The 17,569-nt window shown below is 35.3% G+C and overlaps 1 protein-coding gene across 1 annotated transcript in view; it reads left to right on the top strand.

The window, feature by feature from the left end:
• SCLT1 (sodium channel and clathrin linker 1) overlaps positions 1 to 17,569 on the top strand; it is a 199,433-nt gene that overhangs the window by 66,415 nt on the left and 115,449 nt on the right. The window contains 3 exon segments of the mRNA XM_065877281.1: positions 2,899 to 2,989; positions 5,797 to 5,888; positions 16,255 to 16,432. Of these exon segments, the coding sequence (XP_065733353.1) occupies positions 2,899 to 2,989; positions 5,797 to 5,888; positions 16,255 to 16,432 (361 nt within the window).

Genomic DNA, 17,569 nt, shown 5'->3' with positions numbered 1-17,569 from the left:
CACGTACTGTGCTATCCCTGAGGATTTAAAATTTAATAAAATGTGATCTTTGCCTTTAATGATCTTACATTCCATATTATTTTTTATAAACTCACAGTTCCATGAGAGGAGTATCTGTTAAAAATGTATAAAGTATTATGAATCACGGGGGCTGGTATTATAAGGTCTTTTGCCTAAGAGAAGTTAGAGAAGACTTCAAATGAGATTTTTGAGGTTAGTCTTTAAGATTGTTGAGGAATTTATCAGAAAAAGCAGAAGGAGGCTAGTCAAGTCAAACATGTGAAAAAAATAGGCAAGGCTGTGTTTCAGAAACAGGGAGTTAGTCGTCTGTTATACCAGGAATATAAATTACATGAGGGGAATTAGCAAGAGACGAGACTCTTTGAAGCCAGATGATGACTAACTGTATGCCACACTGAGGAGTGTTGATTATATTCCCAAAGAAGTGGGGAATCCAGAAATCATTAATAAACAAGAATTTTTATCACCAGTGGGCTTCCCTGGTGGCACAGTGGTTAAGAATCCACCTTCCAATGCAGGGGACACAGGTTTGAGCCCTTGTCCAAGAAGATCCCACATGCTGTGGAGCAACTAAGCCCATGAGCTACAGCTGCTCAGCCTGCGCTCTAGAGCCCGTGAACCACAACTACGGAGCCCGTGCACCTAGAGCCCATGCTCCGCAACAAGAGAAGCCACCGCAATGAGAAGCCCGCGCGCTGCAACGAAGAATAGCCTCCATTCACCGCAACTAGAGAAAGCCCACGTGTAGCAGCGAAGTCCCATCGCAGCCAAAAAATAAATAAATTTTTTTAAAAAATAGAATTATTTTATCATCAGATAACTTTTTCTTTTTTTTTTTTTTTGCAGATAGGATGCATTATAGAGGATGAATTAAAGAGGATACCAGCAGTAAAGAGATCAGTTTGGAATCTATTGGAATAATCCTGGGAAATAATGATGAGGCCAGTGGTTGGGCCATGGAAGTGGAAATGGATTACACAACTGAGGGACAATTTAGAAGTAGAATCGTTAGGCAGATTGGATAGAAATCAGAAAACCATCTACTATAGAGTTTTTGTTTGGGCAGATTATCTTCTCCACTTCCCTGTTGTTTGAGATGAGACCACTGAGACAGTCTTGTGGTCAAGTGAATTGCATTAAGCTATATCACTGGTTAGTGACAGAACTGGGTTCCTGACCCTAGGATTCTCCCATATTGCACCTCATTCCCACTGTGGCTCTAACAATTCTTTTCTTTAATCATGCTCTGATCCTACACTTGTTTACACTTAACAGTGCACTTTAATGTACATTATCTATTTTGAGGTTTTCAGCAACCCCATGACATAAGTAGAATAAGCATTATTATCCTCTTTCTCAAGGCAAGAAAGCCAAGTCAGAGTGGGTGCTATGCTTATTCAGAAGTTGCTCAGTTTTGTCATTACTATATAAAATCTTACTCCTTAAGTTTCTCTTTTTAGAATATATGGAATTTTATAACTGGTAGATTTGTTGATTGATTCATGTAGTAGATGCACTCCTGAAATTGTCTCTAAACTTAGATTTTACATGCATTCGTGTAAGGTGGTTTTGAAGTTGTTTTTGTTTTTGTTTTGTCATTTGGTGAATCATTTTGCAAGTAGAAAAAATTAATGTCTAATAAACTCAGATTTTTATAAATTGGATTCATTTAAAGCAAAGCATATTCTTAAGTGCTTAATCTTATGAAATATTATTGGTATCACTTTTTCTGGTAGACAGTATATCATAGAGGATTTGGTTTAAATACCAATTTCATTCTTGTTTGTGAATCCTTGGGCACGTTGGCAAACCTGTCACCCTCACACTCTTGACTTCAGTTTGATATAATAATAGTACTTATTTACAGGTATTATGTTAAGTGAAACGATGTCTACAAAGCATTTAGGACAGTTCCTGGAACCTAATAACTACCTGATACATTTTAGCTATTAGATTTTTATTTCCTGTTGTTTTTATGCTAACCAATTATGGAATTATAAATATTGTTAGAGTCAAAAGTAGTGAAGTATCATTTGCTGTGAGTTTTGCATCAAATAATTTCTTTAGGTTCAACAGCACTAATATTTATATTTATAATACATACATAAAATATAATTAGGAAACAAGTATGGGCAGTTCCTACACTAAAAGTACCTTCCTTCCTAAAACTGTATGTTTTTTTTCCCGTAATCCACATGTTCTGTATTTACACGTAGTATTTAACTGGTATAATATTAAAACTCTTTTTTTCTGTTTCAGAAAGTCTTATTTTTTTATTCTAAAATCTTTTTCTATGGGGAGTCAATAAGATATTGAAACTTATTTGATAGTATTAGAACATTCAAAAACTTTTCCTTTTTGTCCTTTGCAACTTCAGTCTCAGAAGAAAGTAAATATTAGACCATCTTGTGACAAATGTTTCAGTTCATTATGTTAAGTGATTATATAATACATACTTCTGGTGTTTAAGGAATGATCAAGGTGTTGAAACTTAGGTTCATTTTCATAGAAAGGCCAATCAGCGATATTTCACTAACTCTGTTCAGGAAATTATAGACATAACTATATTCTACTTAATGCACTGACATTCTTGTTAGGTAATTTATCAAGATGATAAAGTTCTTCATGAAATCTATTGAATTATTTGAGTATAAAGCATAATTTATCCAAATAAAGTATTAATGATTCCCACTTTGTACTCATCCCTGCAGCTATATTTTTTCTTCTTCGACATAAAGGGATCTTTCAGTATTTATCCCTTACATTCATTTTTAGGTGTATCGTGGTTAGTACTGATTTTACTAAATTTAGATTTTTAATTTAAAAAATTTGTATGGTCTATGAAAACAGTGTTTGTTGATTTACTTTGTACTTTAGGCAAGCCAAGTTAGATCTGAGAGTTGCAGCAGCAAAAGTGGAAGAGTTAACTAAAGTGACGGAAGATCTTCAAGGACAGATGCAAAAGAAGGTATCTTCCTTTTTCTAAGACAACTGGATGCAGATGTCTGTAGCTTTGTTTTCTATGTATTTTATTGTTGATCTGTTTTGGATTAGGTGTTAAAGAGGATTGCTGGAAAATTAATTAATCATTTTATTGTCCTCAAAATATGAAATTAGAAAGCTAAATTGTAACATTGGAAATAACTTTATTTCTATTCACTGTACCCTAAGTCAATAAACATCACAATATCATAATCATCCCTAAACACATCATTACTGAAATGCATGTTAATGTAAGATCAAGTTTAGTTAGTTGGTTATATGTAGATGGAAAAGGAGTATTTAATACTACGTTTTGTTTAATACTACATTTTGTGTTATTGGCATAAAAGACTGGTTCTTTTTACATGTAATGGGGAAGTTTCAAGAGGGTGTCAAGGAAAGGTCAGGCTTTAGATTTAGATGGGTCTAATTATTAAAGCTGGAAATTACAGGGGAATCTGTAAGAGCAACAAAGCCACAAAGAGGATGAGCCCTACCTCTGCCCAAATCTTGACGGATCCTCAAATTATGCAGGCACAGTGAGTTCCCTGGGAGCCTAGTTAGAAGAGCAACAGTGGAAAGAAATAAGAACTCATCACAGATGCCAGCTGCTGTACACTGTAGGGGACACACTTCAGAGTTTGAGTCTAGGTAAGATAATTGCCTAACTGAACAAAAAAAGCTAATAATCTTCGAAAAAACAAAACAGAATCCAGAGAAACTGTGATTCGTTATCTTTATTTCCAGTTTTCAATCAAAACTTACTAGACACTAAAGTATGATTGGTGGGGGAGGGGGAGGAAGAAGAAGTTGATAGAAACTCATTTTCACTGACTTTGGATTTAGCTGTTGGATTTAGCGGGCAAAGAAAGGCTTCAAATAAGCTATTATAAACATGTTCACGGAATTAAAGAAAATCTATTTTTAAATTAGAGTAAAATAAGATTTTAGTGAAGGAATGGATAGAGAATGTTTAATTGAGAACTAGAAAATAATTTTAAAAATAGAAATTCTAGAGTTTAAAAGTACAGCAACCCAAATAAAAATTTCATTAGATGGGCTCAAAAATTAATTGGAATGAGCAGAAGAAATAATCAATGAACTTTAAAACAGATCAATAGAAATTTTCCTGTTCAAAGAATAGAGTTTAAAAGATGAAAGAAAAATGAACAGGACCTCAGAAATCTGTGGGACAATATGAAGCAAGCTGATCGAAGTGTAATTGGAATTGCAGGAGTAGGGGGTGGAAAAGATGTTTAAAGAAATAATGACTGAAAACTTCCAAAATTTGGTGGAAAACGTTAGCAAATCCAAGAAACTCAGTGAACCCTTAGTACAATAAACACAAAGAAAATCACTTTAAACACATCATGACAACACTGACAGCCAATTATAAAGAGAAAACTTAGCACCAACAGAAAAATGATATGAACAGGGAACAGAGATAAGAATAAAGGCTGACCTCTCATCAAAAAATTGTGGAAGCAGAAAACACTGAAGCAATATATTTGAAGTGCTGACGGAAAAAAATGCTCATTAAGAATTCTGTGTCCAGGGACTTCCCTGGTGGCACAGTGGTCAAGAACCTGCCTGCCAGTGGAGCGGACACGGGTTCAATCTTTGGTCCAGGAAGATCCCACATGCTGCAGAGCAGCTCAGCCCGTGTGCCACAACTACTGAGCCTGTGCTCTAGAGCCCGAGCCACAACTACTGAGCCCACGCCCTGGAGCCCGCGCACCACAACTACTGAGCCCACACGCCACCACTGCTGAAGCCTGCGTGCTCCAGGGCCTGAGAGCCACAACCACTGAGCCCATGCTCTGCAACTGCTGAAGCCCACGTGCCTAGAGCCTGTGCTCCACAACAAGAGAAGCCACCACAATGAGAAGCCCATGCACTGCAACAAAGAGTAGCCCCTGCTCACTGCAACTGGAGAAAGCCTGCGTGCAGCAACAAAGATCCAACGCAGCCAAAGATAGATAGATACATAGATAAATAAATAAATAATTGTATGTCCAGTGGAACTGTACTTCAAAAATGAGGGCAAAATAAAGGCATTTTCAGGTAAAGAAAAACTGGGAAATTTTGTCGCTTAGTAGAGCTGTCCTTCAAAAACTGTTGAAGGAAATTCTTTAGACTGAAAGGAAATGACACCAGGTGACAACTCAGATATAGGAAGAAATTAAGAGCAACAGGAGTTGTAAATATGAAATAATTCATGTACATAATTTATGTTTTCTTTTCTCTTGTCAATACCTTAAAAGACTTGACTGGATTTATAAAGTATGCACATATACTATATGACAACAAAGGCACTAAAACCTAGGATGTTTCATGGTAATAAATCCACTGTAGCAAGGTTTTTTTGAGATGATACAAATAAAACCTATTAATTTATTTTAAAGCGTCACTATTTAAAGTAGAAATATCCTATGAGTATAACAGAATGCAGCATAACCTAGCTAAGAGAACATATTCTGAGGGCAGATTATCTGCAACAAATCCCTGCATTTTTTTTAGACTTGGGCTATAGAAATAGTTGGAATATTGATAGAAATCCATATGCAGTGGCTGTTTTGATTATTGTTTTACTAATACAGAATTGATAGTGAGGTTCTCCTCCCCCTTTTTTAATATGCATGGTTTGTTTCCAAAGTGATATTGCTTTAAACTTAAATAAGAAATTCTAACAATATAATAACTTTACAGAGTGAGATGTTTTCTTTATGCTGTTTAATGATGTATTGAATTTTTACAAACTAAAAGTAAGCATCCAGTTTCTTTATTTTCTAGGAGGAGGATATGGTGTCTGCCCAAGGAAGAGAGGAAGCATCAGATAGGCGCTTACAGCAATTACAGTCTAGTATAAAACAATCAGAAACAAGGTAAACTGCTAAATACATCTAGCTTTGTCTATAAGCTTCAAAAGTTATTCCACATTAGAGTTTGTTTATGATTTATGATATCGTCTAGAATATATATTTTATAAATGCTAAACAAACTATAATCATAGGTTTAAAATCTGGTTTGCTGGACATTGTTTATTAAAAAAATCATATTCAAAAGATTGAACATGTGTTTTGAACATATACTGAAAGATCATTTTTGTCTTTGCCTTTTCTCAAAAACAGTAATAGTCAAGTTTAGTTAATCCCAAAGTCAGAAATGTTCTTTTCATCTTAAAGCAGAAAAAAAAATAGCGAAGTTGGGTAAAAATTATATAGAAAAATCATTTCTTACTGCGAAATACTTGAGAAATCGTTATAGATGTTTTTCCTGGAGTCTTATGGAACAAAAATTTTCAGTTACCTTTGAAGGTCTGAGCTACTTGTTAAATATATTCTGTAACTTTGTCTTTAATTGCTGTCTTAATGCACATGTTCATTCTAGAATTTTTTGTTGTTGTTTTCTAGTCCTTGTTGGATATTCCCTTAAGGAACTTGAAAATTGTCATTTGTAATCTATTAAAGATACAGTGACTACAGCACATAAAATCATATTATGGTTTATAGCTGAAAAATCTACTCTGTATGATTGGAATCTGTTACACTCAGAAATAGTCTACTGATCTGAGGACATCAAAAATTGAGATCTCAGTTCTAGTCACAGATCCATGGCTAATACTGTTTGTTCAGAAAAAAATTAGTGTCTTTGAGCTTCTGTTTCTTGTTCTCCAAAGTGCTAATAAAACTAATTTCTTTGCTCACAGTGGGTTCAGAACTAATTGATTTTAACTGCTAACTTGAGATTCTGATGAAAGATGTTCTAATTTTTAAGTGCTAGGGTTTTTTGGGTTTTGTTTTGCATTTTTCTAAACTTTTCAACAGTTGAATGATTATTTGACTGCTTTCTTGAACTTTTTTGTTAACCTTAGAGAAAAGTCTGTGGTTGTAGTTTTTTCATTTGTTATTTTAGTAGCATTACGTGCTATGAAAATAAATGCTAGAGACTTGAAATAGTGAAATCTGAATATGTAAATTTCAGTCCCTTTGATTCTGATAGTATTTCATAAGGAATCAAGTTGTTCATAGATGCTTTAAGTTGTCTTTTTAGTACTGAAGGCTCTGAGATTTTTGTTGCTTTTTTTCTGCTTTTAATATAAAGTTATAATATAACCTAACTAAAAGCTTCCTAAAAAGAGATTACTGCATACGTAAGAAAATCTAAGGATATTTTTTAAAGTTCAGTATTCAGCTAGCTGCCTTTGAGAAGTAAATTTTTACATTGGCTGTCTTTTGGAGCTATTAAATTAATGTTGTTTCTATTATGATTAAAAAAAGTTATATTTTAAAGTTAAAAATACTCTTGTATTTTTATATAAGAGAAAGCAGAACTATTAGTGTAGTTGATATGTGTCTATAAGCAATGTTCAGCCGGTGTTTTAAGTGTGAATATATCCTGTTTAATGGAACTACCAGCTATGGAAAAGCTATGTTTTTAATGGTCATCTTTGTTCCATAAACTCAAAGACACTTTGGCCTCCGTAAATACTTACTATTTGAGTTATTAAAATTATATTTATTATTTATTTATAAAATTATTATTTGTGATCCTTTCAAATGCCACAAACACCTAAGAAGCATAAATCATTTTCTCCCATCTTCCAAAAAAAGGCCTCTGCCTCCCTGCTTTTTAGATGATTCACGGGTACTGGGAATTATCTCCAGGGAACGCCAGTTCTCTGGGAAAGACTGCTGATTTGTATATGCTCTGTTGAATAAGGTCAGAGTGAAATGAATAGAATTGCTTTAAACTACCTCTTTATATTTTTTAATTTGGTGTTTCTTTCAAAGTAAGAATATGCCAGTAAGACTAAGAATTCGAACCATTGTTCTTTCCTTGTTGTGATTTGTTGTCTCCACCTCCCCGCTCCCATTTTAACGGATACCATTCTCCCTCAGCTTCCTGAGTACACATGGAAGGTACATTTTTTTAAGACATTGTTTAGAAATATCTCTATTCTACCTTAAAGGTGATAGTTTGGGTGAGTAATGAATCCTAGGTTGGAAATCCTGGTTTTAAATCATTTTTCCTTAAAACGTTGACATTTTCCTCATATTATCTAGCTTCCAACTACAGAAAAAAAAAATTCCTTTGTCATTCAAAATTCCTGCTTTGTGTGTTTGACCTGTTACCCCACCCCCGTGGACCCCGTCCCAGAGACTTGTGGGATCATCCACCCACGACCTCCACAGTTAACATTCTACAATTGCAGATGTGCACATTTAATAAGAATTCATCTTCACTCATTTTACTGGGGACATTTCAATATAGAAATTCATGTTCTTCACTTCTGGCAATATTTTCGGAATTTTCTGTGGAATAATTTTTTTTCTCTGTTTTTTCATTTTTTCTTTTAACATAATATTAGCTGGATATTGGATCTAATGGATTGATTCCCTAATTTTCCTGTTTTTTCTCTCCCATTTTCCATTTCTTCATTTATTTTCTCCTTTCTTGGGGGTTCTTTTAAATTTTCTTCTAACTAACCATTTGTTGAATATTTTATTTTAGCTATCATAAATTTTTTAAAGAGCTATTTCTTATCCTCTGAATGTTTCTTTTTCTATAGTACCTTAGTATAAATGTTATATCATCTCTTAGTAAAATATATTAAAATATTTTTAAGGTTTTATTCTGCCATCTGCATTGTCTCTGATTTCTCTAACATTTCTTTTTTCTTTGTGCCTGTCTGTCTTCCTTCCAAAGGCTTGATGATCCTTTCTCTTATCCATTGATATTTAAAAATAAGGCACCAAAGTGCCTGCTCCACCAGCACATATACTAAAAACTGGAATATACAAAGAAAATTAGCATGACCCACACTCAAATCCATGAAACATTCCATGTTTTTAAAAATCAAATTCGCAGATACAGAGAACAGATTGATGGTTGCCAGAGGCAGGGAGTGGGGAGGAGTGGGTGAAATAGATGAAGGTGGTCAAAAGGTGCATACTTCCAGCTATAAAAGAAATGAATCACGGGGATGTAATATACAGCATGGTGACAGTAGTTAATAATACAGTATTATATATTTGAAAGTTGCTAAGAGAATAGATCTTAAAAGTTCTCATCACAAGAAAAAAAAATTGTAATTGTATATATGTGGTGATATCAACTTGACTTATTGTGGTGATTATTTCAAAATATATGCAAATACTGAATTATTATGTTTACACCTGAAACTAATACACAATTGTCCCTCAGTATCCACTGGGTTTTGGATCCAAGACCCCTGTGGATACCAAAATCCGTGGATGTTCAAGTCCCTTATATAAAATGATACAGTGTTTGTATATAACCTATGCACATCCTCCTGTATACTTTTTTTTTGGCGGTACACGGGCTTCTCACTGTTGTGGCCTCTCCCGTTGGGGAGCACAGACTCCGGACCCGCAGACTCAGCGGCCATGGCTCATGGGCCCAGCTGCTCCGCGTCATGTGGGATCTTCCCAGACCGGGGCACGAACCCATGTCCCCTGCATCGGCAGGCAGACTCTCAACCACTGTGCCTCCAGGGAAGCCCCTCCTCCTGTATACTTTAAATCATGTCTAGATTACTTACTAATACAATATAAATGCTATGTAAATAATTGCCGGTGCACAGCAAATTTAAGTTTTACTTTTCGGAAATTTTTTTTTAATATTTTCATTCTGGTTGATTGAATCCTGTAATGTGGAAACCACAGGTATGGGGGTTGACTGTAATGTTGTATGTCAATTATATCTCAATTATTTTAAAAAGTAAGACACCAAAAAGTAGACAGGTAGGTAGGTATGTATAGGTGGGCTTATAGTCTGGCAAACATACTGTATTATGTTTAGGCAGTGAGCTGGCTTTTTCCTTGGGCAGTCCCCAGATATCAGAATCTGAGGGTGCTCTTTCTTGAGCCAATTTCTCCAGAGTACGATCCATCAGTCTTTTGACGTGGGCTGGGAATGGAAGTACACAAGCCTGAGTGTATTCCAAAACCTGAAGAAAGAGTCTGGCAGGTGATAATGTTCAATATGCAAACTTCCCTTCAGTACTCTGGGTTTTGTTATGTTTTCTCACCACCAACTTAACTTGAAATGACAGCGCCTTGCTATATAGTTATAGATAGATACATAGATCTGAATCGTAATTTAGGTGGAAGTTTCTTTTTTTTTTTCCTCATTGGGGTATAGTCACTTTACAATGTTGTTTTAGTTTCTGCTGTATGAATCAGCTATATGTATGCGTATATTCCCTCTCTTGGACCTCCCTCCCACCCCACCCCCAATCCCACCCATCTAGGTCACCACAGAGCTCCCTGCACCATACAGCAGGTTCCCACTAGTTATCTGTTTTACACATAGTAGTGTTTATATGTCAATCCCAATCTCCCAGTTCATCCATCCCCCTCTTCCCCCCACCATGTCCACACGTCCATTCTCTACATCTGCGTCTCTATTCCTGCCCTGCAAATAGGTTCATCTGTACCATTTTCTAGATTCCACATGTATGAGTTAATATACGATATTTGTGTTTTCTCTTTCTGACTTAATTCACTCTGTATGACAGACTCTAGGTCCATCCACATCTCTCCAAATGACCCAGTTTTGTTCCTTTTTATGACTGAGTAATATTCCATTGTATATATATGTACCACATCTTCTTTATCCATTCATCTATCAATGGACATTTAGGTTGTTTCCATGACCTGGCTTTTGTAAATAGTGTTGCAATGAACATTCGGGTGCATGTGCCTTTTTGAATTATGGTTTTCTCAGGGTATATGCCCAGTAGTGGGATTGCTGGGTCATATGGTTGTTCTAGTTTTGGTTTTTTAAGGAACCTCCATACTGTTTTCCACAGTGGTTGTATTAATTTACATTCCCACCAACAGTGCAAGAGGGTTCCTTCCCTTTTCTCCACTCCCTCTCCAGCCTGTATTGTATGTAGATTTTTTGATGATGGCCATTCTGACCGGTGTGAGGTGATACCTCATTGTAGTTTTGATCTGCATTTCTCTAATAATTAGTGATGTTGAGCATTTTTTCATGTGCTTCTTGGCTACCTGTACGTCTTCTTTGGAGAAATGTCTATTTAGGTCTTCTGCCCATTTTTTGATTGGGTTGTTTGTTTTTTTGATATTGAGCTGCATGAGTTGTTTGTATGCTTTGGAGATTAATCCCTTGTCAGCTGCTTCATTTGCAAATATTGTCTCCCATTCTGAGGGTTGTCTTTTCATCTCGTTTATGGTTTTCTTTGCTGTGCAAAAGCTTTTAAGTTTCATTAGGTCCCATTTGTTTATTTTTGTTTTTATTTTCATTACTCTAGGAGGTAGGTGAAAAAAGATCTTGCTGTGATTTGTCAAAGAATGTTCTTCCCTGTTTTCCTGTGAGTGTTTTATAGTGTCTGGTCTTACATTTAGGTCTTTATTTCATTTTGAGTTTATTTTTGTGTGTGGTGTTAGGGAGTGTTCTAGTTTTATTCTTTTATATGTAACTGTCCAGTTTCCCAGCACCACTTATTGAAGAGACTGTCTTTTCTCCATTGTACATTCTTGCCTCCTTTGTCATAGATTAGGAGACCATAGGTGCGTGGGTTTATCTCTGGGCTTTCTATCCTGTTCCATTGATCTATATTTCTGTTTTTGTGCCAGTACCATACTGTTTTGATTACTTTGGCTTTGTATAGCTTTGTGTAGCTTCTGGCTTCAGTATAGCCTGAAGTCAGGGAGCCTGATTCCTCCAGCTCCGTTCTTCTTTCTCAAGATTGCTTTGGCTATTTGGGGTCTTTTGTGTTTCCATACAAGTTGTAAAATCTTTTGTTCTAGTTCGGTGAAAAATGCTGTTGGTAATTTGATAGGGATTGCATTGAATCTGTAGATTGCTTTGGGTGGTATAGTCATTTTCACACTGTTGATTCTTCCAATCTAAGAACATGGTATATCTCTCCATCTGTTTGTGTCATCTTTGCTTTCTTTCATCAGTATCCTATAGTTTTCTGAGTACATGTCCTTTACCTCCTTAGATAGGTTTATTCCTAGGTATTTTATTTTTTTGTTGTTGCAATGGTAAATGGGAGTGTTTCCTTAATTTCTCTTTCAGATTTTTCTTCATTCGTGTATAGGAATGCAAGAGTTTTCTGTGCATTAATTTTGTATCCTGCAACTTTACCAAATTCATCTATTAGCTCTAGTAGTTTTCTGGTGGCACCTTTAGGATTTTCTATCTATAGTATCATGTCATCTGCAAACAGTGACATTTTTAATTCTTCTTTTCCAATTTGGATTCCTTTTATTTCTTTTCCTTCTCTGATTGCCGTGGCTAGGAGTTCCAAGACTGCATTGAATAATAGTGGTGAGAGTGGACGTCCTTAGGTGGAAGTTTCTGTTTGGCAGTATAGCATATTTGTTAAGAACACTGACTCTGGACCCAAACTGACTGAGTTCAGACTCCAGCTTCACCAGTAACTAGATCAATAACCTTGAACACATTGCTTACCCTTTTTGTTCTTCCGTTTCTCTATAAAATAAATATAATGATTTAACCTACCTCATAATTTATATGGATATAATCTCATATCCTACCTCATAGGCTAATGCTATAACTTATTTCATAGCATCATTGAAGATGTTGAAGATTATGTTTTCTTTAACATATGTAAAGTACCTAGCACAAAGAATGTTCTTACAGGTGTTTGCTATTATCATTGTTGTTACTATTATTATAGAGCCGGAATTTGGCCCAATTTAAGTAAGTTGAAAGAAAGGATTCATATAAGATTTGGCTATAGAGGATATAGAAGTGCTTTATGAGAATAATAACAGGCGTAGTACGTCTTTTATGTTATAAAATTATGGAAACCTTTAAATTATGAAGCGATGATCTGAATCTACTTTCCTATAACTCCACCCCTAACACCAGTGTGACTTTTCAGAGCCACATGGTTGCTGTGGCTGATGGACTGTTAAATACATGTAAATCCTTTAGTTTCAAGGCTTTTTCTGACATGTGTGGGTGTGAAGCCTGGAGGTGAGTGTCAGAGTGCCTTGACTGAAGATTGGAATTCACAGAGTCCTAAACAAAGCTTGCCCTGACGAGACACATGGACTCTTGGGAGATGAAGATGGCATAAACCCTTCATGAGTCCACCTCCTCTGCCTGGCCCCCAAGAGGCTATGGTGAAGTGAATGGGTGAACTGTGATAGTAAAGTGCCAGATGTCCTGTACCTCTGTGGGAGAGGTAGAGATTGCTTCATCTTCTACCACAGTGCTTTAACCAAAGTAAGCTGGAGTGAAGCATGTCATGACGTAAATCATTACAGTATGAGAGGACTGTATTCCGTTAGAAAGCAGAGACCTGTAGATTTTTTTTTTTTAAACATCTTTATTGGGGTATAATTGCTTTACAATGGTGTGTTAGTTTCTGCTTTATAACAAAGTGAATCAGTTATACATATACATATGTTCCCATATGTCTTCCCTCTTGCATCTCCCTCCCTCCCACTCTCCCTATCCCACCCCTCCAGGCTGTCACAAAGCACCGAGCTAATATCCCTGTGCCTTGCGGCTGCTTGCCCCTAGCTATCTACCTTACTACGTTTGTTAGTGTGTATATGTCCATGACTCTCTCTGACCCTGTCAAAGCTCACCCTTCCCCCTCCCCATATCCTCAAGTCCGTTCTCCAGTAGGTCTGCGTCTTTATTCCTGTCTTACCCCTAGGTTCTTCATGACATTTTTTTTTCTTAAATTCCATATATATGTGTTAGCATACGGTATTTGTCTTTTTCTTTCTGACTTACTTCACTCTGAATGACAGACTCTAGGTCTATCCATCTCATTACAAATAGCTCAATTTCATTTCTTTTTAAGGCTGAGTAATATTCCATTGTATATATGTGCCACATCTTCTTTATCCATTCATCCGATGATGGGCGCTTAGGTTGTTTCCATCTCCTGGCTATTGTAAATAGAGCTGCAATGAACATTGTGGTACATGACTCTTTTTGAATTTTGGTTTTCTCAGGGTATATGCCCAGTAGTGGGATTGCTGGGTCATATGGTAATTTCTATTTATAGTTTTTTAAGGAACCTCCATACTGTTCTCCATAGTGGCTGAACCAATTCACATTCCCACCAGCAGTGCAAGAGTGTTCCCTTTTCTCCACACCCTCTCCAGCATTTATTGTTTCTAGATTTTTTGATGATGGCCATTCTTACTTGGTGTGAGATGATATCTCATTGTAGTTTTGATTTGCATTTCTCTAATGATTAATGATGTTGAGCATTCTTTCATGTGTTTGTTGCCATTCTGTATATCTTCTTTGGAGAAATGTCTATTTAGGCCTTCTGCCCATTTTTGGATTGGGTTGTTTGTTTTTGAGACCTGTAGATTTTGATTAAAGCCTAGTAATGTGTTATTTTAGAAAATACCTTAAAGAGTAAATGAACTAGAACAAAGGTATCAAGAAGGGAAAGATGAAGATTTGTTTTCAATTTAAAATAAAGGTGTTAGTGGAGAATATTAACAACTGTAAACAAAAGGAAAGCAGGAATGACAATATTAATATTACATAAGGTAGGGTTTAATGGGAAAAACAGTAAATAGAATAAAGAGGGACCTTATGTAATGAAAAAATAAATCACCATTTTGAAAGAGGTACAACATTAATAAACCTAAATATGGCAAATAATAGGAGAGCTAAATGTGTGATGCAAAAGCTGGGAAATGCAAGGGTGACAATGAAAATACAGTTACGTTCATTATGGCTTCTCATGCCACCACTTAGAAAAGAAATGCCTGGAAAAAAACAAAGAAACATATGTAATGCAAGGGAGGAACTGTCTTACCAGAACATATCAGAACATATTATAAAGCCACTATAATCAAGTTAATATGACTTGGGCCTAGACTAGACAAATAGATCAGTGAATCGTGATAATTGATAAGTAAATCATGACATTTGCACATTTTAGATATAAGGGGTTATTTCAATTCATCAGTTACTAATGGTACTCATACAACTGGCTATCAATCTGGAAGAAAGTTAAATTGGACTGCTGTCTTATAGCACATTCAGAAGTAAATTCCAGATTGATTAAAGATTTACAGGTAAAAATATTAAAGTCATAACATTTTTTTGAGGAAATCTAGGAGCTTACATTAACCATCTATGGATAAACGAGATCATCTTTATAAAAACTGAAATCCCAGATGTTGAAAAAAATAGTCAAATTTAGCTGTATTCAAGTGAGCATTTTTAGTGTAATAAAGATTTCCTAAATAGAGTCAATAGGCCACAACAAAAAAGTAGATTTGGGAAAAACTATTTGCAGTGTACAGAACAGACTGAGGGTTAAATATCTTAATATTCAAAAAGTTCTTATAAAGGAACAAGCAAAGTTAATAAGCCATCAGGAAAAAGTAGGCAAAGGATATGAGGAGGAAATTGAAAGACAATTCACATAGCTAGCAAACTTCTAAAATATGCCTAAACTCTCCAGTAATTAGGGAGATACAAATTAACAGTGAATACAAATTAACAGTGAGGAGAAGTTGCATCCGTCAGACTAGGAAAGGAAAGGGTTTCTGGATGTATTGCTTGAAGGGATTTTTACAAGGTGTTATTGAATAAAAAAAGCAAGTGCAGAAAAGGGTATGTACTATGATCTTAATTTTTATAACACGAAAAATTGTGTTTAAAAACCTGTGGATTGATGTGTATATACTGTGTATGTATATTTATGTGTATATGTGTGTGTGTATAAGAATCATATGATTTTGTGAACATGGAGAAAAATATTCAAAGATATACATTAGTAAGTTAACAAGGGTTACCTGGGTAGAGAGTAGTAAAGGGGAGCCAAGTAAAAACCTAAAAGACAAAAAGACCATATAAATAGAAAGAACAACTTATTCTTTAAGGATTTGCTTTATAACACTGTCATGTAACTGTATAAGACAGTATGAGTTAACATAGGTAGGAAAGTGTAGAAAATGTAACATAATCAGAGTCATAATATCTAGGCTCAGTCTAAGTCCCACTGCTCATTATTCATATGACCTTAATTAAATGTTTAAGCTCTCTGGGTCTGTTTGTTATTCTTTTAAATGGAAATAATGAAACCTACTTTACAGAACTTTTCTGTGAATCAAATGAGAAGATACATATGAAAGTAACTGGAATAATGCCTGTCCTGTAATAGATACTCTGTAAATCTCCTTATCTCCCTCCTTTTTAAAAATATTTAACTTTCTCAACATTACTATTAATTTTTAGGTTATGTGTGACAATCCAAGAAGCTACCCAATTAAGAGCAGAAAAAATACATTTGGAAAAACAGACCAGAGACTTACAAGCAAAGTGCTATGAATTAGAAAATGAGAAATACGAAGCTATTGTAAGAGCCAGAAATAGCATGCAACTCCTAGAAGAAGCTAACCTTCAAAAAAATCAGGTAAGAAAACTAGTAACCATGTTTATAAATAATAATAAGTAGATAGTAAATAAAATAATGAAATACTGAACATTCCCCCTTATGACCTGATAGTAAGGGACTCAGTAACTACAGAATTAATGCATAAAAATGAAATTGCTCACCATTAATAGGCATGCTATTGATACATTCTTGATGTTAAGACTTAACATCATAAAATATGATAAAATGTCAACCCTCTCCTAAAACTTTCATTAGATGTTTTTTATGTCGCCAATCCTTGTGTAACTAATCTTCATCCCCTGTAGTCTTATACTTTTTAAAAAAAAATCTGTTAAAGTACTTACCGCAGTATGTATACTCTATATTTTAGTCACTTGAATCAGATGAATCTTATTAATCTTTATTTCGCCTTCATTACTTACACAATTACTCTAATAGAGCAGAAGCTTAATTGACAGGAATTAAATTAACTATAAAGATTTATTAACAGGAGCCTTCATGTCACTGCTCCTTTTTTTTTAACCCTCTAATAATTGTGATTACTATGCTACCACATGTCACATCTTTTACCACTTTCATTTAATGGTATTTAGTTTATAGAAGTCACAAAATAGTTTTGTGGGGTTTTTTTACATCTTTATTGGAGTATAATTGCTTTACAATGGTGTGTTAGTTTCTGCTTTATAACAAAGTGAATCAGTTATACATACACATATGTTCCCATATCTCTTCCCTCTTGCGTCTCCCACCCTTCCTATCCCACCTCTCTAGGTGGTCACAAAGGACCGAGCTGATCTCCCTGTGCTCTGCGGCTGCTTCCCACTAGCTATCTGTTTTATGTTCGGTAGTGTATATATGTCCATGCCACTCTCTCACTTTGTCACAGCTTACCATTCCCCCTCCCCATATCCTCAAGTCCATTCTCTAGTAGGTCTGTGTCTTTATTCCTGTCTTACCCCTAGGTTCTTCATGACATTTCTTTTCTTAAATTCCATATATATGTGTTAGTGTACAGTATTTGTCTTTCTCTCTCTGACTTACTTCACTCTGTATGACAGACTCTAGGTCAATCCACCTCATTACAAATAGCTCAATTTCGTTTCTTTTTATGGCTGAGTAATATTCCATTGTATATATGTGCCACATCTTCTTTAT

Source organism: Phocoena phocoena, chromosome 5, assembly GCF_963924675.1.
Source record: "Phocoena phocoena chromosome 5, mPhoPho1.1, whole genome shotgun sequence".
Taxonomy (NCBI): Eukaryota; Metazoa; Chordata; class Mammalia; order Artiodactyla; family Phocoenidae; genus Phocoena; species Phocoena phocoena.
The sequence above is the reverse complement of the archived record's forward strand: the minus strand, read 5'-3'. Positions and strand labels throughout refer to the sequence as shown.